Source organism: Nannospalax galili, unplaced genomic scaffold (assembly GCF_000622305.1).
Source record: "Nannospalax galili isolate Female #2095 unplaced genomic scaffold, S.galili_v1.0 scaffold1382, whole genome shotgun sequence".
NCBI lineage: Eukaryota > Metazoa > Chordata > Mammalia > Rodentia > Spalacidae > Nannospalax > Nannospalax galili.
The window spans coordinates 1,282,177-1,307,067 of record NW_008348397.1 but is presented as its reverse complement, the minus strand read 5'-3'; the positions used below and the strand labels follow the sequence as shown (position 1 = coordinate 1,307,067).

General features: G+C 50.7%; 1 protein-coding gene across 3 annotated transcripts; it reads right to left on the bottom strand.

The window, feature by feature from the left end:
- Positions 1-184: 184 nt before the first annotated feature.
- Stard3 (StAR related lipid transfer domain containing 3) lies at positions 185-24,374 on the bottom strand. 3 transcript variants are annotated; one of them, XM_008845308.3, is made up of 15 exons: positions 24,239-24,374; positions 8,879-9,151; positions 6,320-6,397; positions 5,879-5,974; positions 5,715-5,768; positions 4,904-5,021; positions 4,581-4,679; positions 4,299-4,354; positions 3,840-3,932; positions 3,104-3,166; positions 2,857-2,952; positions 2,483-2,562; positions 2,304-2,408; positions 1,255-1,348; positions 185-816 (listed from the first exon to the last, which is right to left on the bottom strand). In XM_008845308.3, the coding sequence occupies exons 2-15, from the start codon at positions 9,098-9,100 to the stop codon at positions 712-714; spliced, it is 1,359 nt and encodes a 452-aa protein (XP_008843530.1). In that variant the 5' UTR covers positions 9,101-9,151; positions 24,239-24,374; the 3' UTR covers positions 185-711. The 3 variants fall into 3 exon arrangements, with proteins under 3 accessions (XP_008843530.1, XP_008843532.1, XP_008843531.1); XM_008845310.3 differs by having other exon boundaries at positions 5,897-5,974; XM_008845309.3 differs by lacking the exon at positions 24,239-24,374 and adding an exon at positions 9,409-9,468.
- Between the last annotated feature and the right edge of the window lie 517 nt (positions 24,375-24,891).

Below are 24,891 nucleotides of genomic sequence, written 5' to 3'. Positions count from 1 at the left end.
TGCAGACTTGAGGCTGGACCAACTCGTGAGAACCATACAGGAAAGGGGAACCTAAAAACTAGCTCGCCCTGGGTAAGCTGGTGAGGGTTGGGTGGTATTTCTGTTGAGGATCAGACCCCCAGTAAGGCCCAGGCCCAGGCTGCACAGCAGGAAAAGCCATTTTTGTTCTTGTTTTTATTTCACGTTTTCAATCAGCTCAAATTATTACAAAGGTCCCAAAGAAGCCCTAGGAGAAGGGGAGGATAGAGAGAGGCAGAGATGCAATGCCAGCTCCCACCAACCCACCTCTCCCTATACTCCCACAATACATATGGAAAAGGTCACAGACCCTTTCAATAACCCTATAAAACCATCCTAGCAGTCACACTGGTAATGGGCTGCCCAGCCTGTCCTACCCAAGCCCAAATTCTGTGATTTCCAGCAAGGCATGGGGCACGATCTCCTCCTCTAGAAGGCAGTGATGTTGTGTCAACACTGGCAGGACAGTCTCCTCTCCTTCAGTTGGGGATGGTCAAGAGATCAAGTGCCACAACTGCTCAGGCTCACGCTTCTAGAGTATGGCTTGGTGGAGGGCAATAGCTAGGGACCAAGATGCCACCTGCTGCTTGGAATGTGGTACTTCACCGGCAGCAGGAAGCCCAACTAGCCCCTCTTTCCAGCTCGAGGCTATGATGACAGAACCCTGGCCTGCAGGGTGGCAAGGGAGCATGGTCAAGCCCAGGCCCCTAGCTCTCCAATGCGCTGTCGCAGGTGAAAGGCAAATTCAAACATGGTGGCAGCAAGGCTCTGGTGGATAAGGTACCGAGGCAGGCGGCCCTAGGGAAGAGGGAGAAGTCACACCGCAGCTGGCCCTCAGCAGGGTCTCCCCTTTGCAGCTCACACTAGCAGGGTTCCCTGGGCCAGAGGGCAGGTGCAGCTCTGGAATCCACCCGGGCCCCCCTTTTCTTTTTGCTCCTGGAGGGAGAACATGCTGTACCCAGGTCTTGGCACCAGCTGCACAAACAGACCCAGGTGGGGCTGGGCTGGCAGCCAGTCACCCCTCCCAAGGCCTTAGGAAGCAGGAGTAATAAAGGGGGTCATATGTCTCCCACAACTCAGGGCCAGAAGATCATCTGGACCCTGCCCCCAATCTTCCAGTAAAGGTGGCTGAAAGTAAGGGTCCCTGAGCATGGCAGTGAGCCAAAGTCACATAGCAACCAAGTTTCCATTCCACAATGCCTGCCTTGCAAACCCCCACCCCCCACATCATCCCACCTTGAGATCTGTGTTAAGAATCCAGATGAAGGTGCAGACTCGAGGGTTACTGGCTGACTTGAGCACAATGAAGCCCCCAGGACCATTCTCTCCCCTAAAGAGAGAGACACCATGGAGAGGCTGCTGAACAGAACATGGCCCCAAGATCTGGTCTCCACCTCCACCCAGTCTGTGACTCTTGATTCTGCCTACTCCAGCCTGCTGGTGCTAACATACACCCCAGTGTCAGGGAGCTCGGCAGCTTCCCAGCCCACATCTACTCTATCCAGAGGTGAAAGGTAAGCTCTGGCTATGAGACTGCAGCCTAGGGTGGCACTTCTTACCCCCACCCCATCCAACTCTGGGAGTTGAATGGTAGCACAAGTTCAAAAGAGGGAGCCTTCTCGGGAGGCGGCTGGCCCTCAGGCTGCAGTTCACCTCCCATGGCCTTTCCACTGAGCTTAAGCTTCCTTCACAGATAAGTGGCACTCAGAGGAAAGAAGCACGCCCATCACCTAGCAAGGCCACAGCAGTACCAAGACAGGGCCCCAACTGCAAATTCTTGAAGCGTGTTTTCTGCTGGAGCCACCCCTTGGACATATGAGATCTACCTAGTACCCCAGCACTGCAGACTGGATTAGCCAGCAAGAAATGCTGGGCCCTGCCCTCTTGGCAGCAGGAACACTAAACTCCTCTTCCTCTGAGGGGATTCCATGCCATCCAGCACAAAGATAAGATTCAGCCAAGGGAAGAGGACAAAAAGAAGAAGGAAGGTAGACCCATGTTTGCCAAGGCAGGAAGTGGAAACTCAGGACTGAGCTCAGTGCTACCTCCCAGCTCCTTGGTTCATTTCCAGCAATATTCCAGATGTCTGCCCACTACACACACAAACCCTCTAGTCTCGAAGGCAGCAGCATGGTCCCAGACAGGAATATTAGTAGGATTAGGGCTGGGATAGATAGGGCCTTGGTGGGCAAGGCACAGAACAGGGCCTCAGAATCAGCAGGGAAAGCCCTGGCTACACACACTGTACTCTGTGCTGTTCATGGCCTGGGGCAGGCCAGGCTTACCTGACGTATTTGTGCGTGGGGGGCTTGGTATTGTGTGTGGTGGCGATGCCGGATGAGAGGTATCGGTCTCTGCGCCGTTCGATGCGCCGGACATTCACAAAGTCCCTAGGGGAAGGCAGGTTAGAACAAGGCCCCAAATGTAGGAGGCCTGGCTGAGAGGAGAGGGCCTGGGTACTCACCTAGGAGATACAACACCACCTGCAGCCCCTGATGACACATCGTAGGAGATGAGGGTGCTGTCTTCGACCCGCTGCAGAATCTGAGGACCCACCAGGGAGATGTGAGGTATGGGGAAGCCCCCCAGATGGCCCTGGCACCTCAGGAACCTCACACTGGCTTCCTCCCTGCCCAGGACACTGTACTAAAAGCCATGGCCACCTGCAGGCCCTGGGCCAGGCATTTGGTAAGTACACTGAGTCTTTTCACTGGTTCAGTGGAACTATGGCAGCATCCACTTAGAGGATTTCCCTTGGGGGAAAATGGTCACCAGGAAGCGTGACTGCACCCTGACCCATGTGGTAAGAGATGGCAGACAGGGCCCAGGAGGGCTTACCTGGCAGGCAGTCACTGTCTTGTTCCACAGCACCATCTTCTCAGGCTGCAGGATCACTTCCTGATAGACCAGCTCGGCAGGGCAAGGCAGGAAGGTCTGTATAGGGAGGCCAGGGCTAGGTGGTACCAGAGGAGTTGGGGCACCCCAGCCCTTCCCTCTGGTAGGGAGACCTAGTACTGGCACCCTTGGCCTATTCCTGGAGCCCCAGACAGAGCAAGTGGCTCTGGAACTCCCTTCACTCACTCACCTTCAGGACGAAGGTCTTGCCATGGAAGGGAACCTCAATAGTGTACACGGTGTCCCCATACTCCTGTGATAAGGTCAGATGGGTGACAGGGAGGAGGGTGGAGGGTACAGGCAGGGGGTGGGGGCTGGTGGCACAGGAACAGGTGACAGGCAGGACAGGTTTCCAGCAGCTCAGGGTGGGACACTCCAGGAGCCTGGGGACATCTGAGCAGCCTTTAAAATATGGTGTTTCTGACAAACAAGGCCATGTGGGGAGAGCAGCTCTGTGCTTACGTTAAAAGACAGGAGCTCAGATGTGGCTGCAACCGTGACCAACCAGAACCACACCTCCAAGCTGCCAAGGGCTGCCAGAGGAACTGGCCAGTGAAAAGGACCCGGGCATGTTTCCCTGCTTTCCCAGCTCTGCAATCTTTTTAGATAATGTTGTTTTGATCATGAAATAAAACACCACAGAGCCTGGTTTCCCCTTCAAATCCTGGATCACAGGGAGCCAAACAGCAGGGAAGTGAAGCCTGGGCTGTGTAAGATGGGGAGACAGAAAGTCCAGTCCAGCCTGGCCTCCTACCGAGTGGTTGACTCCAGGGCTGTGGCCAGATCCAGTTCCATATCCCCTCCACCCTCCCTGAGGCTACAATACAGTTCCATTTCATGCAACACTTAGGTTCATTTCTCAGAACTCAGAAAAAGGAGTGAAAACTACCGTAAGCAGGAGGGTCTGGTAGGAAAGCGTTCCTTACATTATTCTTCTCGAACTTCCAGTTCTCCTCCTGGGCCAAGATCTGATCCACCACGGCAGTAGCCTCCCTCCCCTGGCGGATGTACTCTCTCTCCTAGCCAAGGGAGCAGGAAGAGGTCGGCCTGGGGTTTGCACCCATCCTTACTCCTGGCCTGTTCTCTTGCCCAATGTTCCGCATCCCTCCCCGAGGAGCCTGGCTCAGCTGGATGTGGGGTCCAGGCTGGTGTCCCTGGGCCCTGCATGCTTCCTGTGTCCTGTGGGGTTGGCTGCTACTCCTGTGTCCTTAGGCATGTGGCAGCCTAACAGGCCTGATGGGACAGTGGTAGGGCAGACACTCCAATGAGCAGGCACTGACTGGCACTCAGGCCAAGGTCTACCCTCTGTAGGGAAAACTGACCAGCCTGGCAGAACCCAGCCCTGACCCATTCCAAGGGTGGGGTGGGGGTGGGCAGCCAAATACCTGGGCAGAGAAACTTTTCTTCCCGGTGACTTCCTCATCTGATTCATTGTCAGACCCTGTAGAAAACAAGTACAGATGACAATGACAAGGGGTGGGGAGCGAGTAGAGGAGGTGGTGGGGGTTCAGGGATGAGTGCAAGAATGTGAGGGCTAAAAGTGTGTGGGAGAGGGTTGTTGGCTTTCCCAAGGGAGCCAAAAGAAGGAACAGAAAGAACAGACCCAGCCTACCTGGCTCCCCACACAGCCTTTCCCTGAGGCAGCTCACTTACCCAGCAACCCTCACCTGCAAAGGATTCTGGGGGAGAGTAGAACTGGCCCTCAGACAGTGCACCAGAGAATAACAGAGGTCCTCGGGCAACAGCAGCTTGCGCAGCAAGATACCCTGGGGGAGGAGACATTGGCAGTCATATCAAACCAGAGTTCCCCCACCTTAGGCTCACCCTCCGCTCAGAGAGGTTGCTGAGGTGGCAAATGGCTCAGACTGACTCAGACATGCAACTCCCCTCTCCTGGAGCTGAGGTGATCCTCTCTGAATCCAGGCTACTCAGGCCCTACCTCCTAACACTCACATCCCGGGCCACTCAGGATCCATCCCCTAGCACTCACATCGCTCCTCTTCAGCCTCCTGGGGTAGAACTTTGAAGTCAAGGAACCAGGTCTCCAGCCAGGCCAGGACAAAGGACACAATGGGGAGTAGGTAGCCAAATGCTCCTTTGCTGAGCAGCTGAGGTAGAAAGAGAGCACTGAACTCCATGGAGGGGAGGTCACCCCAAACCCCGAGCCCCCTCCTGGGACCACCAGCTCTAGACAGCCAGACTGGTATATACCCTGTTGTTTAGAGCCTGTCTTAGCATATGCCTCCAGGATGAATTACGAATCTACAGCAGGATAAACTGAACTTAGGCAGCAGGAAAGAATGACTTGGACTGGGATGTAGCTCAGTTGGTAGAGTACTTGCCTAACATGTACAAAGCCCTGAGTTCCTCAGCACTATAAATCAAATGTGGTGATACATGCCTAGAATCCCAGACTGGGGAGAGTTCAAGGTTATCCTAGGCCATATGAGACCCTTTTTTTTTTTTTTTTTTAAAATCTTTTTGAGACAGGGTTTCCCTGTAGCCACAGCTGGCCTGGATTTACTATGGAGACCAGGTTGGCCTCCCAAACACTGGGATTAAAGGTGTGTGCCACCTTGCCTGGCTGAGACCCTGTCTTAAGCTAAAAGAAAAACTAACCCTTGGGCTAGCAGGGGTTTAAGTGGGCAGAGACAGTGAAAATGATTCCTTGGAAATACTAAGGAACAGGATTCCTCTCTCTCCAACCTAGACAGCAGGAGCAGACACCCCAAATCTTCCTGAAGAGAAGCCCATCCTTAGGTGAAATTCCCATCAGACCAGCTTGATTCTGAGCCACTGACCTCAGATAGGATGACCTTGACAATGAGGAATGCACTGGATACCAGTGTGGTGATCTGCAGGGGAAGAGGGGGAGCAACAGGAAGGCAGAGGCTGAGGAGTGAGACCTCCTCCATCTAGCCCTCACGCCAGCCCCCACCGAGGTAGGGCCCATTGCTGCCCTTACCGCAATTGCTGATCTTACCGCAATCACCCACCAATGCCGGAGCCGCAGCACTGCATAGCCCAAGAGTAGTCCAGAGAAGCGGAAGAAGGCCAGGACCTGGTGGGAGTAGGTGAGGCACCACAACATCAGGGGCCAGCTGCAGAGTAGTCACCCCTCCACTCCTGCTCCTCCAGACCCCCATGTAGACACACACGCCTCAGGAGAGAACAGTGGCCCGGCGTTCCTTTGGCGCAATTTGCATGTGACCTTCTTGCTCAGGTATCCTATCTTCTTGTTCACACTTGGGATTCTCAGAAGGTGGGGTCCCACTTATGAGCTTGGAAGACTGAGGGCTCCCCAAGAGTAGAACTGAATCTCCTCCCATCAGACTGAATGGGGGTTCAGGAAGGAACCCAGCCAAAGGTGTTTCACTGCTCCCTCTTGGAACCCACGGTCACTCACAAAGATGTCAAAGAAGGAGCTCTGAAAGCTGTAGTGGATGATCTCCTGCTCTAGGTTCTTGCTGATGCCAGTGTTAGTCTGGAAGAGGAAGACAAGAAGAGCTCTGTGGGCAGAACCAAGCTGAAGGCTGCCCTTGCTTTGAAGAATGGTGAGAAGGCCAGGTGGGAGACTCTGGAGAAGAAGTCGAAATGACAAGCTGCCACCCAGAGGGGCCTGGAAGCAGCAAGGAGTTTAGCCAGAGACTTAAGTAAGACCCAAGGTCAACACTATTCCTTAAGAACCCAGGCAGCCCAGATGGGTCAGACTGTGTTCAATTATATTGCTCAGGAAGGGGCAGGCCTGGCAGACAGGTCCTGGGAGACTGATTCTTGTATAATTTCATTTCCCTCCCAGCATTGTGGTTCTCCATCTTCCCAACTACAATCCATATGAGGTGATAGGGGCTGCGGTAGGTAGTGGTGTTAGACAGAGCCCCGCGGAGGGGGCGGGGGGGGCAAATGGATCAATTAGGTTTGTGCTTAATGGGTGAGATCCATCATACTGCTGCCCAAGAAGACAGCATGAAAAGTCAGCAGACCAGTGCTCACTCCAGGCCCTGCCCTAGTCCACCATGTATTTTCACCAAGACCCTTAACACCATGGCTCAGATGCTAATAACCAGATGTTGATGTCGACCTCTGGCCTTTATATATACAGGTACATACATGCATGTGCATCCTCCACATGTGCTTGTATGTTCTCCTGCATATATGTGCACACATATACATAAACACACATACATACTAAGTTTAAAATAAGAAAATAAAACTAAAAAATCAAAAATTAAGGCATTATGCCATACTCCTGTAATACCAGTATTCAAGAGGCTGGGACAGGAGGATCACTGTGAATTCAAGGCCAGCATGGGAGACATACCTTATCTCAAAATGATACACACATATTTTTCATTAACTGCCAAGTGAAATATCATACTGATTCTACTAAGAATTAAATCCAGTATTCTACATTTTTTTATTACATCTGAAAACAATGTATAGATTAGATTCCATCACAGTCTCAAGGATGCATGACAGCTGCTGAGCAATCACCACTGACAGCCGAAGAACTTCAAAAAAGTAAAATTATCAACATTTCCCCAGATCTTCTCCAGTTATAAAATACGTATTAAATTAGGGTGTGGGTGTAGGATTTGCTTGGATGTTAGTTGGGACTTTCAAAAGGAAGATGCCTAAGACCCTAGAAGTTCTGCAATGGGTCTGAACCTTGCTGGGCCTCAGTCTTTCATCAACAACATGGCCCCAGGCCCTCCACAGTGGTGCCTGTATCTCCCTGAGGGTGAGGCTCATTTCCATACACAGGGGCAGTCACCAATCCTCAGAGTCCTGCCTTTCCCTCCAGCTCAACAGGCCCAGAGTCAAATATACATGTCCTTTTTACCCCAACCAGATCTTTCCCAAACGCTTCACTTCGTTTTCAGTCTTTTTGAGACAGGGTCTCCCTGTTGCCACAGCTGTCTTGGATTCACTATGGAGACTAGGCTGGCTCACTAAGATCCGCCTGTCTCTGCCTCCTGAGTGCTGGGATTAAAGGCGTGAGCCACAACACCCAGCTCTTAACTTCTTGTTTTAAATTTTTACTTTATTCATTTTTAGCCTATGTGTGTGTATGAGTGTTTGCCTACAAAAATGTAAGTGCACTCATGCATATAATGCCCACATAAGACAGAAGAGAGCACTGGATCCCCTGGAATTGGAGCTGCCATTGAGTACTGGGAACCAAACCCAGGTCCTCTGTAAGAATAGCCAGTGCTCTTAAGTGCTGAGTCATCTCTCTAGCCCCCAAATCTTCACTTCTATCAAGAAAGGCCAAGCTTGAGATCTGGAGGAAGGGTCCTTGCTATCCATAAGTTTGACAGCAAACCCACACTTCAGATGAAAAATACGGCAGGCTCTGGGGGCTGAGGTCACACAATCAACAAAGAGGCTGGGGAGGAGCCACGCCTTGGGACTGATGATGTCAGATCAGGCCTGAGTGTGGCCAAGCACTGTCCGGGCGTGGACACTGCACTGGAACACAGCTCAATCTCCAGGCCACTGAGCAACATTCCCCAAAATCAGATACTGGGAGATTTTATGTTTTCTTCCTGCTGTACCCTCTGCTTTTAGCACCGGGGACTAGCAGGGCCTTAAAACATGTTTATTGGATAAATAGATGGATGGATGAACTTCAGGCAGAGGGCAAAGTACAGCAGGAAGACTGGCAAAAAATTTCCTCAGCTCAAAGGTGCTCCTCCTGCGCTGTTCTCAGTCTGCCACTAGGGGGCAGTACGGTGCAGAGGCCAAGAGCACAACTCAAGCCGGGAAGGCCTGTTCAAACAGCCTCCTCCACTGCCTCCTGGGGAGCCTTGGGCAATGATACCCCTCTGATGGAGCCCATGATGCCAACAACTGTTCTATCTCCCACTCCTCACTGTACCCAGACAACCAATGACTGAGGTAACCCCATGTAGCAAGTGGGTGAACCAAGAACCAGGGGACCCTTAACACGGCCCCCACTCACATTCAACTCGATGATCCAGAGGAGGGAGATGAAGAGCAGGTCGAAGGTGACAAAGAGGCAGAAGGTGCGGCGCACATCAGAGATGGCTCGGCGCTTCTCTCGAGGTGGTGGGATGAAATGTGATGAGAAGCTCTGGCTCTGCGTCAGTGAGGCACCCAGGGAGGCCACCGCCGGCAGGCTGCGCTCCAAGTCACAGGCCAGTTCCCCAGGCAGTTTGCTCATCCTGGTGGGCCCCCACGTTGAAGTGGGGACAGTAGGGCCTCAGCGGTAGGGCTGGAAGGAGAGGAAGTGGCTGTCAGGGTCCTGGAGCTCCTGGGAACCTTAGTTGGCCTCTTTCCATACATACCACTTCCAGGTGCCCCACCCCATTGCACCAGAACATCTCTGGTCCATGGCTCTACCCAAATTCCCTCACGGATCTGGCTCCATAAGCCAGCAGGGCTTGAGCATCCCTCTTGCTCTGTCCTGCAGCTCAAGGGCCCCAAGGTCTAGCCTTGGAAGGTGCTGGAATCCCTCAGTGGGGCACTTACTGGCTGGCCTCTGAGATACAGCCTGTTCCAGCCCAAGCTGAGGTTCAGCCTCCCTTCCGGTCAACAGTCTTTGGCCTACCCCCACCCCCACCCCCAGGAGAAGAGGGCCCCAGGCTCTGTTCTTTGTTTTCCCAGCACAAAGCCACATTCCCTCTCAGCAGCTAGCCCGCCCCACCACCCTTAATCCATGGCAACTGGGAGGGACTCTGGAGCGGTGTCTCTACCTCCTGAACAGAACATCTTGGCCTCTTCCCTCTAGCCCCATGGCCTCACACCAGGCCAAGCATCGATGAACCCCCACCTTCAATAAACCAAAGGAAGCTTCCATTCCCCCCACTCACAACCCTCCCTGGGCTCTCCAGGCCCTGGGGGGAGGGGGGTGTTCTTTTAATTAGGAACATCCCTGCCCCCTGCCTTCTCACTCTAACTTGGGCCTTCAATCTGGTTCGTCCATGTGGCAGTCCTGCCCAACCTCTGGCCCTAGCACCTGGTCCTCCTGTTGTCTGAGGAAGCTGGGACGGGATGCTGTGAGGGTAGAGTTTTGGGGCTGGAGGTCTAGAATCTTCTTCTCCAGCCCCAAAACTATACCCTCACAGCACCCCGTCCCAGCTTCCCCAGACAACAGGGCACTTCCCACCTTGCACTGCTTTGCTCTCTTCAGTGAGCTCCAAGCCATTTGAAATCTCTTCACCCCTCTACTCTTTCACTGGACAGTGATGTCTACAGGTGGACACAGGGCTTTGGCTTACTACTGTCTCCCTCGAGCCTGGCACTATTGTGGCACATAGTAGGTGCTTCACAACTGACTGTTGGATAAAACAAATGCTCCAGAAGTTTTCCTGGCCCTCAGCTGCATGCTGCACAGCAGAGAGGGGGGCAAACCCTAAGCACCCACCACTGCCAGTGCTGTTGCCCAGAGTCTACACAGCCACAGCCACAGCAGGCCAGGGTGGATCTTCATACAGGTAAGATAACCAAGGGTCCAAGTGTTAAGGTTCAGATAGCCCCGCCCCCTCACCAATAGGATCTCAAGGACTTCTCATGCTCCTGAGAAAAGGGAACCGAGCTGATAAGCACCTTGGTCTTTGAAGTCAAGAGAAGCACTTTCTCCACTGTTTGGCCAACACAGCAGGCTTCCCCTTTGAGCTCTAAAAAGAACAGGTTTTAACAGTCCTGCTCTCTGGCTTCCCTCCATCCAACCTTAAAAAAAAAAAATCTTTCCGCCTTCTGCAGGAAGCAGAAGCCTACCCCCCCCTTAAAAAGACTACAGCTCAGGACCCAGGGCAGACATTTTCCCTGCCCAGAAGGGAATCTGTCCCATGTGTTCCTTTGCTAATAAACTCTGCTTTCTCCTGATCAACCCTATTCGCCATAGGGCTACTTTTTATCTATCACCAAGGAGAATGCACTTATCCAGTCCTGAACATCCTGTACAACTACAGGCACTCTGAACCCTGAAGACAAAATGAGCCTCAGAGTCCTTTCCTGTCATGTAGGCCCTATGCCTAGGGTTCCTTCCCTGGTCCACCCATCTGCTAGATCCAAGCATTGTCCCTTGGGTGAAAGGAAAGCCTTTTGGGGGGAAGAGAGGAGCCAACTCCAGCATGCATCAATAGACTAGCATGGTGAGCCTGAGCTGCTGGAGGGGGAGCCCTAGATATCTGTTCCTGATTCTCAAAGACTGGATTGAGCGCCCCTTCTTCCGGATTCGCTCTTTCGGCTATCAATTTCCTGAACCCTTAATCTTCAGGTCTCAGAGGGGACCCAGTTTGTCATCAGCAGAAGGTCTAGTCCTCTGCCTCTGTGTAAACCCTGTGAACAGACGTGAACTGTTCTCAGCAGAAGCTGGGGCACCAGCCTAATTACCCACTTCCACCTCCACAAATCCCCAATACGTGTTCATCTGGAGAGTTCTGAGCTGGGCTCAGCTCCAGAAGAAAGTCATCAGTAGAGGGGATATGACAGGCCAGGAGTAATGGGAATCCCCACAGCTTAGATGCCAGATTGCAGGCTCAGCACATCCCTCACTATGACGCACCCGCACCCAGCTCCAGGGTTGGTGACACTTTCCTGTCTCAAACAGTTCTGTGTCCTGCCTGACCTGTCTCCGTTCTCTATCTTCATCTCTCCTGTCTCTTTTATAATTTTCTACCTGTATTTTTGTTGACATGATCTCATTGTATAGCCCAGAGTAGCTTAGAATCCATATGGATTTTTTTCTTACTTTTTACCTCTCCCCCAGACATTTGTTTGCTTACTTGTTCTGAGAGAGGGTCTCATGTAACCCAGGGCTATGCAGCCAAGGATGGATCTCAACCAACTTCTAATCCTGCCACCACATGAGTGCTGGGATTAAGGTATGTGCCACTTTGTCTGGTTTATGCAGTGCTGGGGAATGAACTCAGGGTTTTGTGTATACTAGGCATAAGCACTCTACCAACTGAGCTCCATCCTCAGTCCTACGTGTATAAAACAGAAATCCACTGTGAACAGTGACACATGCCTACTAATCCCAGGTGAAGCAGGAAGACTGTGAAGGAAGATCCTGTCTGAACTCCTCCCTCACCTGTCACCCAAACCCAAAACCTAAACCCTCTGTAGGAATCTGGGGTGGAGATGAAGCTCAGAAGTAGAAGCCCTGACTAGCAAGTGCAAGAAGGATTCAGTCCCCAGCATAACAAAGAAGAAGGAAAAACCAGAAACGCTGTTACCTCCCCAGCTTTGGGAGACTAAAAATCCCAAATCAAGGTGCAGACAAGGCCAGGCTCCTCCTGAAGCTTTCAGCTCTTTCTAGTCGCCATGTGGGTGCTGGGAATTGAACCCGGGTCCTCTCCAAAAGCAGTCAGTGCTCTTAACCACCGAGCCATCTCTCCAGGCCCCACTTCTCTATTTTTTTTTCTATTCTTTGTTTTATGTTTGTTTTGTTTTTGAGACAGGATCTCTTTTGAGCCCAGCTTGGCCTCAAACTCCCTATATAGCCAAGGATGACCTTGAACTTCTAATCCTCCTGGCTCTACCAAGTGCTGAGATTACAGACATGTGTCACTGCCCACTACTTCCTGTATTTCTTCGGTACAAGTGGACAGATTTTTTTTTTTTTTTGGTCTTTTTTGAGACAGGGTCTCTCAGTAGCCCTAGCTGGCTTGGAACTATGTTAGGCCAGGCTGGCCTTGAACTCACAGAGATCCACCTGCCTCTGCCTCTGCCTCCCTGGCACTGGGATTTAAGGACTGCACCACCATTCCCAGCCCTTGTATCATTTCTTACATGTAAAAAAATCTATTATTACAGCCGGGCATGGTGGTGCACGCCTTTGATCCCAGCACTCAGGAGGCAGGGGCAGGCAGATCTCTGTGAGTTCAAGGCCATCCTGGTTTACATAGTGAGTTCCAGGACAGCTGGGGCTATAGGGAGACCCTGTCTCAAAAAGACCAAAAAAAAAAAAAAAAAAAAAAAAAATCTATAATTACTATGGATGCTCTCTCTCTCTCTCTGTTTTAAACAGATACTCTTTGGGGTATTTTCTTTTTCCACTCATCATAACAGTATGTCCTGGAGATCACTCCATATCAGGGATTTTTTTGTTGTTTTTATTTCTTATTTATTTTGGTCTTTTTCAGACAGGGTCTCCTTGTAGCCCCAGCTGACCTGGAACTCACAGAGATCTGCCTGCTTCTGACTCCCAAGTGCTGAGAATAATGGCATGTGCCACCACATCCAGCTTATTTTATTTATTTTTGGTTTTTTTTGAGACAAGTTCCCAGCTGGCCTGGAATTCACTATGCAGACCAGGCTGGCCTTGATCTCAGTGATCTTGCTGCCTCTGCCTCCCTAGTGCTGGGATTAAACCACCATGTCCAGCTTCGCTTTTGTTTTTAAAGAAAGCATTTCTTTTTTCACATTTATTTCTCTGTGTGCTTGTATGTATGTGCTGGGGGGGGGTTCATATATGGCACAGTGTGGAGGTCAGAGGTCAACTAGCGGGAGTTGGTTCTCTCCTATTGCATCTGGACCCCAGGGATTGAACTCAGATCATAAGCTGTCTTAGTTTGTTTCTCCATTGCTGTGACAAAACACTCTGACCACTATCAACTTGGGGAGGAAAGGGTTTATTTATCTTACATCTTCCGGGTCACAGTTCATCAGGGAGCCCAAGATAGGAACTCAGGGCAGGAGCCTGGAGGCAGGAGCTGGAGCACAGACCATGGAGGAACACTGCTTACTGGCTTGCTCCCTTAGCCCCTGCTCAGCCTGCTTTCTTATGCAACACAGTCCCACCTGACCAGGGGTGGCACCACCCACAGTGGGCTGGGCCCACCCACATCACTCATCAAGAAGATGCTCCTCAGACATGACCACAGGTCAGTCCAATAGAGGCAATTCCCCAACTGAGGCTCCCTCAACCCAGCTGTGTCAGTTGACACTAAAGCTATACAGCACACAAGCCTTGGCAGCAAGCACTTTTTTTTCTTCGATTTTTATTTATTTTTATTTTATGTGTATGAGTGTATTGCCTGCATGCATGTCAGTGCACCCATGTCGTGCAATGCCGCGGAGTTCAGAAGAGGGCTTCAGATTCCCCTGGAACTGGAGTTAAGGGACGGTTCGTAGCCGCCATGTGGGTGCTGGGAATCGAACCCGGGTCTTCTGCAAGAGCAATCAGTGCTCTTAACCACTGAGCCATCTCTCCAGCCCCAACAGCAGCAAGCACCTTTAACCACTTAATCATCTCCCTGGCCCTGTTTTGGTTTTTGAGACAGTGTCTCATGTATCCAAGGCTTGCCTTGAACTCACTATGTAGCCAAGGATGACTTTGAACTTCTGATCCTCCTGCTTCTACCTGCTGGGATTACTGGTGTAATCCCAGTATATATGGTATTGGGGGCTTAATGCATGCTAGGCAAGCACTCTACCAACTGAGTGACATGCCCAGTCTACCATGGTTAGTTTATAAAAAGATCTTCATTTATAAACTGATGGTATTTTTTTTTTTTTTTTTGAGACAAGGTCTCCCTACCTGACCCAGGCTGACCTCAAACTCAAAATCCTCTACTCCTATCTCCCAGGTGCTGGGATTAACAGGCATAAATCAGCATGCCCACCCTTGGTACTCTATTTACATACTTATATTTCTTCCAGTACTAGGGATTAAACACGGGGCTTTGTGCATGTTTGGCAAGCACTATACTGCCAAGTTATACCCCAAACCCTAGTACTGCATTTGATGGATGAAGTATAAACTGACTCAATCCATCTCCTATGAACAAACTTTTTGTGTGTTTGAGACAGGGTTTCATTATGTAGCCCTAGTTGGCCTAGAACTTGGCTAGGTAGATCAGGTTGCCCTTAAACTTACTGAGATTACCCCTGCCTCTGTTTCCCAAGGGCTAAGATAAAGGTGTGTGCCACCACGCCTGACTTGAACCAACATTTATATTTGTAATTACAAAAACACTGCAATAAATTATGTGCTGTGTTTACATTTTCACATTGTTGAGAACATATCTTCAGGCTAGGTCCCTAGAAGTACTATTGACGGGTTATACTGCATGTGTATTTTGTTAGGCATTGCCAAATTCCCTTGGCAGTTGGCATTCCTATCAGTGATGCATGAGAATGCATGAGAATGCCTGTTTGCCCACAGGAGGCACTGTCTGCCTGGGTCTTCCTCACATCTCTCTCCCACTTAGAAGCCGCTCTCTGCACCTTCCTGGCTGTATGTGCTTCTCCTCTCCCCATCCCCACCCCCACCCCCGCCCCCACATCTTTTATTTCTCTGCTCCTCTTTTTGCCTATCTGACTTCTAGGTCTCTACTCCAGTCTGCTCCTCGGTCTGCCCGCCTTTTCCCCTGGGTTTCCCCTCCCTCCCTGGGCACAGGACTTGGGTGGCAGCAGCTTGGGTGAGAGACACACTTAGAGTGGCAACTGTATTGATGCCCACATGCCCAGACATCCCTGTTGAAGAGAGACACATGGATGGGGCTGAGGTGTTGGGGAGCCTGGGAGAGCTGAAGATGATGCCAGGGTGTGGGAACGAAGCATGGAAGCTTAGAGGAAGGTATGGGGTGGGCACCGGCCAAGAGCCAGAGGAAGGGAGCTCTGCCTCACCCTCCTCACAAAAGCAGTTCTGCATCCACAGAGAGCTAGAGCACTGTGGGCAAGCTGGGGCAAACTTTTTTTTTGGTCTTTTTGAGATGGGGTCTTCCTGTAGCCCCAGCTGGTCTGGAACTCGCTATGGAGATCAGGCTGGCCTTGATCTCAGAGATCTGCCTTTTCCTCCAGAGGAAGAAATAATAATAATGAATGAATGAATGAATAAATTATATAAATAAATAAATAAATAGATGATAGATTAGATAGATTAGATTAGATAGATAGACAGACAGACAGACAGACAGACAGATAAGGGGCTGGAGAGATGGGTCAGTGGTTTGATTCCCAGGACCCACATGGTGGTTAACAACTGTTTGTAACTCCAGTTCCAGGGGATATGACATCCTCTTCTGACTTTCTCAGGCATTGCATGACAAGGGTGCACTTAACATACATGCAGGCTATACACTCATACACATTAAAAAAAAAATAGAATATTTAAAAAATTAAACTTAAAAATAAAGTTATAAACCAGATTTCTGGGGCCAGCGTAGAGCTGAGTAGTAGAGGGTGCATACTTAGCATGCACAAGGCCTTGGGTTCTATCCCCAACCTACAAAAAACAAAAAACAAACCACAGTGGGTGAAGGTTGTGGTAGAGGACTATAAATCAGACTTCAGTTCCAGCATCACCCCAGAAGCCTGCCTGACACAGCATGGAGCCCAGATCACTCAGGTCACTTTAAAAGGCTAGATCACCTTTGGGTCCACTGTGAAAACCACCTTCACCTGGACCTTCCCTGAAGAGTCCCCCAAGCACTTGTTCAGCAGAGGCAGAGGCTGGCAGCAGCAGTGCACTGCTGAACACCCACCTTTACGACGCAGGAGGCAGAAATGAGCACTACAGGGCTGGGAAGAGTGGATTGACACCCAGACCCTGGGAACAGCACTCCCCACCAAGCCCACTGCCTGCTGTCGCTGGTCTCTCTCAAGCGCCTTGAGAGGTGTCAAGAGGGGAACAGCACATGTGGTGTGAAGAAACAGTCCACCTGGGATGGCTGCAGACTTGACACTTGTGTGCTTGTGGAAGCTGAGCTGCTAAGGCTTGGAGAGAGTGGGAAGGAGGCAAGGAGGGGAGGGAGGGAATCAGTTCTGCCACCAGTCCTAGGTTGGAAGAGCTTCAAAGAAAGGAGGTGGGGGGAGGCAAGGCAGGTGTGTGGATACAATGGGTCAAGTTCTGTGGCTCCTGAGGCAAGGACAAAGGGACCACGTGAAGTCTTACCCCCTTACCAGGCTTTCTCTTACTGGCCTCCAAGACACTAGGAGCCCCACTTGCAGTGGGAATGTTGAGTTGGGCAACAGACTCTGGAAATGGCAGATGAAAGGACTGGACTGCTCAGTAGCAGAGCACTTGCCTCACATGCACAACACCCTGGACTGAAAACCTTGCACCACTAATTAACTAACTGGAATGGAACAGACTCTGTGGACAGAGTTCAAAGCCTGAGCTACAATGCTAGTTCTGTTTGGTTTTTTTGTTTTTGTTTTTGTTTTTTGGGGGGGGGGTCTTTTTGAGACAGAATCTCCCTGTAGCCCCAGGTGTCCTGGAACTCACTATGTAGACCAGGCTGGCCTTGAACCCACGGAGATCCGCCTGTGTCTGCCTCCCAATATTTTTTTAAACATTTATTTTATTATTTATCTGTACATACATGCAAATGCCCTTAAAGGCAAGAAGAGGGTGTTAGATCACCTGGAGCTGGAGTTACAGGTAGTTGTGAACCAACCAACATGAGGGCTAGAAACCAAACTCCAGTTCTCTATGAGAGCAGCAAGTCCTCTTAATCACTGAGTCATTTCTCCAGCCCCTAAGCTGTATTTTTTTAAGGCAAAAATATACTTAGTGCACCTAGACTATACATTTAAATGTTAAGATGGCAAATTTTATGTCATATATTTTATCACACATACCAATCTTTCCTTGCTTTCCTGCCCATCCTGCTCTGTCCCATTCTCTCCAAACTTTAGCAGCTTAGCTTCCACAAACACTGGACGCATCTGAATTCCTACCTCACAGGGACGCTATCTGTATAAGTGTCAGAAGAGAGGGGGGCAAGAGCTTGGTCAGCAGTTGAGGCACACACGTAGCAGAGAAACAGAGGGCTTGCTGGTGCTGTGTGGAGAATATGTTTGCTGCAGCTATATGGCAGATATGCTCACTGCAGCGACATGGAATGACAGGCCTGGGTTCAAGCTGCACTACAGTCAACCTGCTAGATGACAGAGAGCAAGTCCCCAAGCCCCTCACTTTGGTTTCCTGGTCATAAAAAGGGTCCACTGTTTCCAGCTCCAAGCAGAGGTGGATTCCTAGGTAGGGGCAGAAGTTGAGGGTCTGTCCTGGCTCCCTGACGAGGTCCTTAGCATGCCAGGACTGCTCTGAGACACAAGCCCCTCCTATCTGCCATCCTTCCCACTCCAGTTCATGATTTTTACAGGCCTTAGGTGGCAGGGGCACAAACAGGGCTCTTGTCAGCCCTCTTCCCTGGTCACCTGCCTACAGCTCCACAGACCTGAGGACTCCCAGTGAACACTTCCTGGCCAAGACAAGTGCGTGCCATGAACCATGTGATTTACTGGCTAGGCAAGCCTCCAGTACTGTACCTGCAGACAGGGGATACCTATTTTGGCCTTGGCTGCTTGGCAGTGCCAAGGGGACAGAAGTGCCTGGACTGAGACATGCCTGCTGCCTGTTCTTCTTGCCCTTTCCCACCCTCAACTTCATGTGGAGGGCTGGGCTAGATGCCAGAATTTGTCTCAGAGAGCTATGCTATGTGACTCAGGGGCAAGGGGACAAATGTCACCACTATCTAGAAGGGTCACATTTCTAACCAATGTAGATTCTGCAAGAACTCCAAGTCCTCCCTGAGGCTGAGAAAAAAACAGGCAAATCACCCTGGGAGGCTCTGTGTCCCTCAGGAAACACAACTACTATGAAAGGCCATGAGGGCTGTTCAGAGGGTCCCTAACTCAGTACAAAGCAGGAGGAACAGAGAAGCCAGACAAGAACTATACTCCTAGCTGAAAGAAGGGTCAAGTCCTAGATTCCCATCTGGGGAGCTTCGTCTCTCTGAGTCAGTCTCACTCTTCTGTAAAATGGGACCAACAACAGTACCTCCTCAAGGAGTAAGTGATGCATTCACTATGATGACCTACAACATCCTTGACGTGGTGGCAGCCATGTGAGTGAAGGTCAGCTGGTATTCCTGCCTCTTCTCCAGAGGAAGAAAGCGGTGGGGGGTTGATTTTCTCAGGAGGTGGCTTCCAGCCAGGGCTAGGTGTCTGAACAAAACAGCCCATTTATGCCCCAGTTAAAGGAGAATAAGTGGCCGGGTGGGAGCCAAGCTTTGGGTGTGCAACAGATCAGCCCTGGCCTGTGTGCCATCCAGGCAGGCAAGCACAGAAGCAGCAAACCTGACTGGCAGTATACCCTGCACATACGCTCTCCTTCACTCATCACACACCCTACCAGGACCTTAGGATAACCACAACACAGGAAAGGGGAGACTGATGATGTTCTGAGGCTTGCCCACAGTTACCCCAGGGGTCTTCCCCACTGGACTATGACCTGCTAAACATAGGAACCTGGCTGGGAGGCAAAGGTGTCTAGAATCCCCAACAAGATCAGAAGTTATCCAGTCTTTGCTGGGAAGTTCACGTGCCATCCTACCACATCCAAACCACCAACAAACCTTCAAATCCAGCCAGCATCACCACTGTTAACTACCTCCGTGTCACCCTACCTGAGCCATTTCTCACCAGCTGTAGCTCTTTGTCCCTGACCCAAGTCTACCCTCAACATAGCAACCACAGGAATCCTATTAAGTCATACCACATCTCCTGAATGCCTCAATTCTTCAGTGGTTTCCAGCACACCCGAAGTAAAAGCCAAAGTCCCCACTATGGCCCATAGAACCTCCTCCTTCCTTCGTCTCTTCCCTTCAACTCTCCACTCCAGCCACATTAGTTCCTTGCTGTCCTTTGACACATTCACTTCACCATGTTCCACTTCAGAGCCCTTACACTGCAGTCCGCTCACTCCATTCCAGTTTCTACACAAACATTCTTGAGGAGAGAATGTTCCTGAGCCCGCTTTCCTTTCCTTTGCTTTCCTACTGTTTACAGTCCTTGTTACTTTAACCTTATTTTCTGGTCTGCGTTTCCTGACATCTTCTCTCACTGAAAGTTAAACTCCACAAGTGCATAGAATCCTGCGCCTTGCTCACTACTATGTGCCCAGTACCAGGAGCATGCCAAGCTCACAGACGTTCAGTAATCACGTGAAAATGATTACCTGCAGCCCTCCCTCTCCAACATGTGCAGTGGTACACAGGGACACCCATACCTGGCTCTCAAGGCAGCCCTCCTGAAGCTGCATTTTGTCTTTGCTGTCCTGCCCTGCTCAGAGCCTAGGTAGTCGCTCCAAGGCAGACAAGGGGAACTGGCTTCCTGGGCACCTACATGAAGGATGACTGCCCTAAGACAGTGCAAGGAGATGGTTCCTTGGATAAGGAGCATTGAAAAGGGGAAAGGACCTGGCACACCTCTCCGGCCATGGGGTTTGATATCCCCATGACTATGACCATGTGCTCATCCTAGCCACAGCATAGTAGGTTCCCTGGTTCCGCATTCCAGACAACCTCCTCCACTGGTGGAGAACTAAGGCCCTTCTGAGACTAGTCCAAATGTCACCACCTCCTAGGCAAAGCTTTCTCCTGGCCTCCAGGTTCCCCTGACCTCAGGCCTCTGGTTCAGCACCTCCCTTATCTCCTAGCTAGATCTGAGCCTTGGAGTCATTACACTGATCCCTTGAGGTCCAGGTAGTAGTGCCAGGTCACAGGACACTTATCTGTTAAGTTAGTTAGTTCTGTTGATGTGTAAGATCTGCTCTGGAACTGGGGAGAGGTATGGGGTCAGCTCTGGCCAGGACTCAAAAAGCCCAAGGCTACTCCTTATTAGGCTGTGTGCCTTTGACCACATCATGAGTCTCTCTCGCCCCCAGTTTCCTTCTCTGTAAAATGAAGATTAGAGAATGTCCATTTCACAAAGTTTAAAAGAACTAGAAATTCTACCTGAATGGTGTCTGTGCTTAATTAATGGCAGCTACCTCTACAACTCCCCAGCATGAGGCACAGGGCCCTGGGCCAGGCAGATGCAGCAGAGCACTATGCCCAAACAGAAGGTCTAGTTGGCCTGCCAGACGGGAGGGCTCTGGTCTCAGGGGATTAAACAGGGAAGGTTCTTGCTGGGTTCTTCTATATTCAGGATTCAGTGACCCCTGTCCTCAGCCTGGGAGCAGCTGACCTACTGCACCCTAACCACACACTCACAGAGGACTCGAAGTTCCCCAACCCTGTGGAAGCAGAAGTTTAAGAGAGCATAACAGCAGCTACAAGACTGTGAAGTCAAAGTAGACTCCATTTCTCCTTTCCTTCAGGAAGAGGAGGAAAGTTAGGCTAACTCAGAAACTAGCTTCTTTACCCCTACTGCTCCCTGGAAGGGGCTTTTTGACCAAGTAATAACTGGTAAGCCCAACTACATGGATCAGATCTGCTTAGCCTGCCTACTTTGCCATGCCATTTCGATGACCCCATGACTGCTGGCCTACTCAGGGGCTGGTGAGTCAGGACCCACCTCACCCCTTAGTAATATTGAGTAAAACTTGAGTCTGAGGAAGTCAAGTTCCCAAGATCAGTCTGGAAAGGGCTGAAAGTCAGCAGCCCTCCAAAGGAAAGTCCTGTTAACATGGGCTCCTCCTACCCCCAGCCCTGAGCAGATAAAAGCCTTAATTAGCCTCATCTCAGCCAGAAAATGTTTAGAGGAGCAACACAACTAGCCAGATGGCATGCTCTCCTTGTCTTCTGTCCCACTGATGTGGCAGCTGCTCTCTTGGAGGCTGGGATAGAGACAGTTTCTGGGCCATAGCTATGGATCTGAAGTTAGGGGACAAGTCTTTAAATCTTTACTGAGTGACCTTGAACCTACCTCCCCCAAGGCTCAACTAATCTCAACCAACAAGCAGATTTTTGCTCTTTCCCACAGTGTAGTCCTCCAGTGAGCCTAGGTGTACAAGCACTCAACTGACAGCAGCACAGGGTCAGGAACCCACAGTGTGCCAAACACTGGCTAGTTCCTGCACCCACAGGACCCTGCTAGGTCCATCAGGGTGGCTAGGTCTCATGAGGATGCCTGACAGATAATTCCATGCTGTCCTGATGTGATCAGCATTTTCAGAGTGGAATAAACAAGGGCCTATATCTCCCAGAGAAGAAAGCATCTGACCACAGTTGTGGTGGACAGGTCAGGGAAGCCACAGGGAGGAGGGGTCATCTGACCTAAGCCTAGAAGAATCAGCATCTATCAGGTGTAGACAAGGGGGATGGGCATTCCTGGACAGCAAAAGAACAGCGACCAAGGTCCATACACTGGTCTAAAGCAGAGCCTGGCCCAAAGACATATGCAATGACCCCACCCTAGGGGCCTAGCCCCAAACACCAGAGCTCCAGATCTCCCCTCTTACTCTTTAGCCAGGGGGATACTTCCTCATGGCCAACAGTGGAAAGGAATCACTCCACAGAAGAGGACCCAGCTTTCCTTTCTCTGAGCCCACTCTGGTCTCTAGTAAATGCATCCTCTTTGCTTTAAGGTCCTTCCCTCACTGTCAGCATATCTGAGAAGCAGCATGTGGCCTTTCCCTCCACCAGGTTCCAGAGCTCCTTGTCTATTCCTCTAGACAGAATTAATACTTACCTTGTAACATTTACCCATTTCATCTTCCTGAGCAGACTGAATCAAGTCTGGTTTGTGTTTTTCTTTGTTTGCTTGTTTGTGCTGGGGAAGGAACCCAGGGTCTCATACATGCAAAACAAATTTCTACTACTTAACTAAATCCCCAGGTAACCTCCACTCCTTCCCCCCACTTATTTACAGTGCTGGAGATCATACCCAAAAACCTGGATCGTACTCAGTAAATCCAGATCCTGTCCCTTAGTGCCTTTTATAAACTCCAAGATTTCATTTCCTGACAAAGAACCAGGCTTTAGAGCCCTGGGAGAGAATAAGAAGTAAGCCATACCAATCTTCCTCAAGTGGCTTATGAAATTAAAAGTCATAACCAGTGAGCTAGACTAGTTACGTAAGTGATAACTAACTAACCAACACATACTTGGGCACTCATGTGCCTGGCAGTGCTATGCTCTGCATTCACTATTTCTCTTAATTGTCACAACAACTCTACAAGATAGGAACAGTTCTATATCTATTTTCCAAATAAGGAAAGTAAGGCCCTGACTTCACCATGGTCACAAAACAGTAACAAGAGTCCAGGCAGTCTGCTGTAGGGGTCTATATTCTCAGCATCGAGTGCTCAGAGGACAAAAAGGAACATTTAGCCTTGAGAGGCAGAGGGAGATGATGTGGATATGGCGCTGTATGAATAGGGCACTGAGGGACAAGTGGAAGGAAGCCCAGCAGATCAGAGAAGACCTGGAGGGTGCAGAGAAGAGCAAGACGTGAACAAGCCATGTCCTACAGATTCACACTATTGAAACTAAGGCGTACACTGGGGCTGGAAGGAAGGTTCAACCCTAAGAGCACTGGCTACTTTTGCAGAGGACCCAGGTTTGATTCCCAGGACACACGAGGGGGCTAACATCCATAATTCCAGTTCCAAGGGAACACTCTCTTCTGACCTCCGCAGGCACTGCACAACGTGGGTGAACGTACATACGTGCAGGCAATACACTCATACACATACAATAAAAATAATAAATAAAGGGCCAGGTGTGGTGGCGCTCCCTTTAATCCCAGCACTTGGGAGGCAAAGGCACGCGGATCTTTGTGAGTTTAAGGCCAGCCTGGTCTACATAGTGAGTTCCAGGGCAGCTGGGGCTACAAGGAGACCCTGTCTCAAAAAGACAAAAAAAAAAGTGGAAATGTCCCACCGGCAGCTTAACAGCCAACCAATCTGGTGCTGGAGATGTGGACCTGGGTATGCAGCGGATATGAGCCTGAAGCTACAAGAGCGGATGAGACCATCCAGGATCAGTGTACAAAGCGAGCGGGTGGGCGAGAATGTGAAGCGGTCGGTACTTCAGACCTCCGTCAGAGCAGAGCGGTAAGGGAGAAAATCAGGAAATGTAGGGGAAGTCAAGGGGTGGGAGCATGTGTGGAATGAGAGCCAATGGTATTGTGGACCTCTGAGAACTCAAGAGTTTAAAGGGCACTTCTGGTATCATTAGGAAGTTATGCGTGGATGTTTCCAAAGGAAGTTGGGGAAAAACAGCTGATGACAATGAAACGCAGACTATCGGGAAGTATAAATGTTTCTCCTCATTCTCAGATTCCGATTTCTTCCTACACCCACCCCCGGCCCCTAATACTCAGATAAAGACCCCTCGTCTCTCCTCTTACGGTTAAGTGGGAGGGTTTAGAAAACGACCCCGAACGTCCTCCGGGGCCTTATTGGGTGACTGAAAACCCCGAAGATAACGCCGGAGACACCCACCCCTCCCAACCCTGCGCGGGAGCCGCGAGGCAGAAGGGGGTGGAACCCCGAGCACGAGGGGCGTGGGAAGGTCGGACCGAACCGAAGACCGACACCCGGCAGGGCAGCGAGATCCGCCGGCAAGAGACAGTCTTCGTACTACCAAACCAGTTCCAGCGACAGCTCAGGACCCACCTGCTCCATGTCAGCACGGCCCCCACTCTTCCTGCCCAGCTGCAGTCCCGCTCCACCGCCCAGCCAGCTCCTCCGAGCGGAAGGAGCTGAGCCAGCGGCGTTACTTCCGCCGCTGAGCCCGCCCCCAAGTGCGAACCGAAAAGCGCGAAGACCTGCAGCTCCGCCCCAGCCCCGCCCTTCTGGGGGCCTTACGGACAAGGGCCGGAAGTCGGGAGACCTCCCAAGTTGGGCTGCAAGAAACCGGGTGCTGAAATGTTAAAGCAGACACATTATGCTTACTGGACCATACCGGTCTGGCCCAGTCGAAGAAAAGGGAATTGCAGGAGGCGCGGTCTATGGGCACAGATCCCTTGGAGAAATCCACACTTTTTTTTTTTTTTTTTTTTTGAGACAGAGTTTCAGGCTGGCCTTGAACTCAGGATCCTCTTTCCTAAGCCTCCCACAGGCAGGAATTTCAGGCGTGGAGTACCACGTCCATCCTACAATTGTATAGGACTTCTACCCCACTTCCACCTCTTCTTCCAGTCATCTCTCATTGAGGAGCTAGCATATCTGTCATGCTGATTGCTCAGAACCTGCTCTCGCAGGAAAGGTTCCTGAAGAGGACTGGACATCAGGATCAAGATCCACCCCTCTCCATACTAGGACACTTC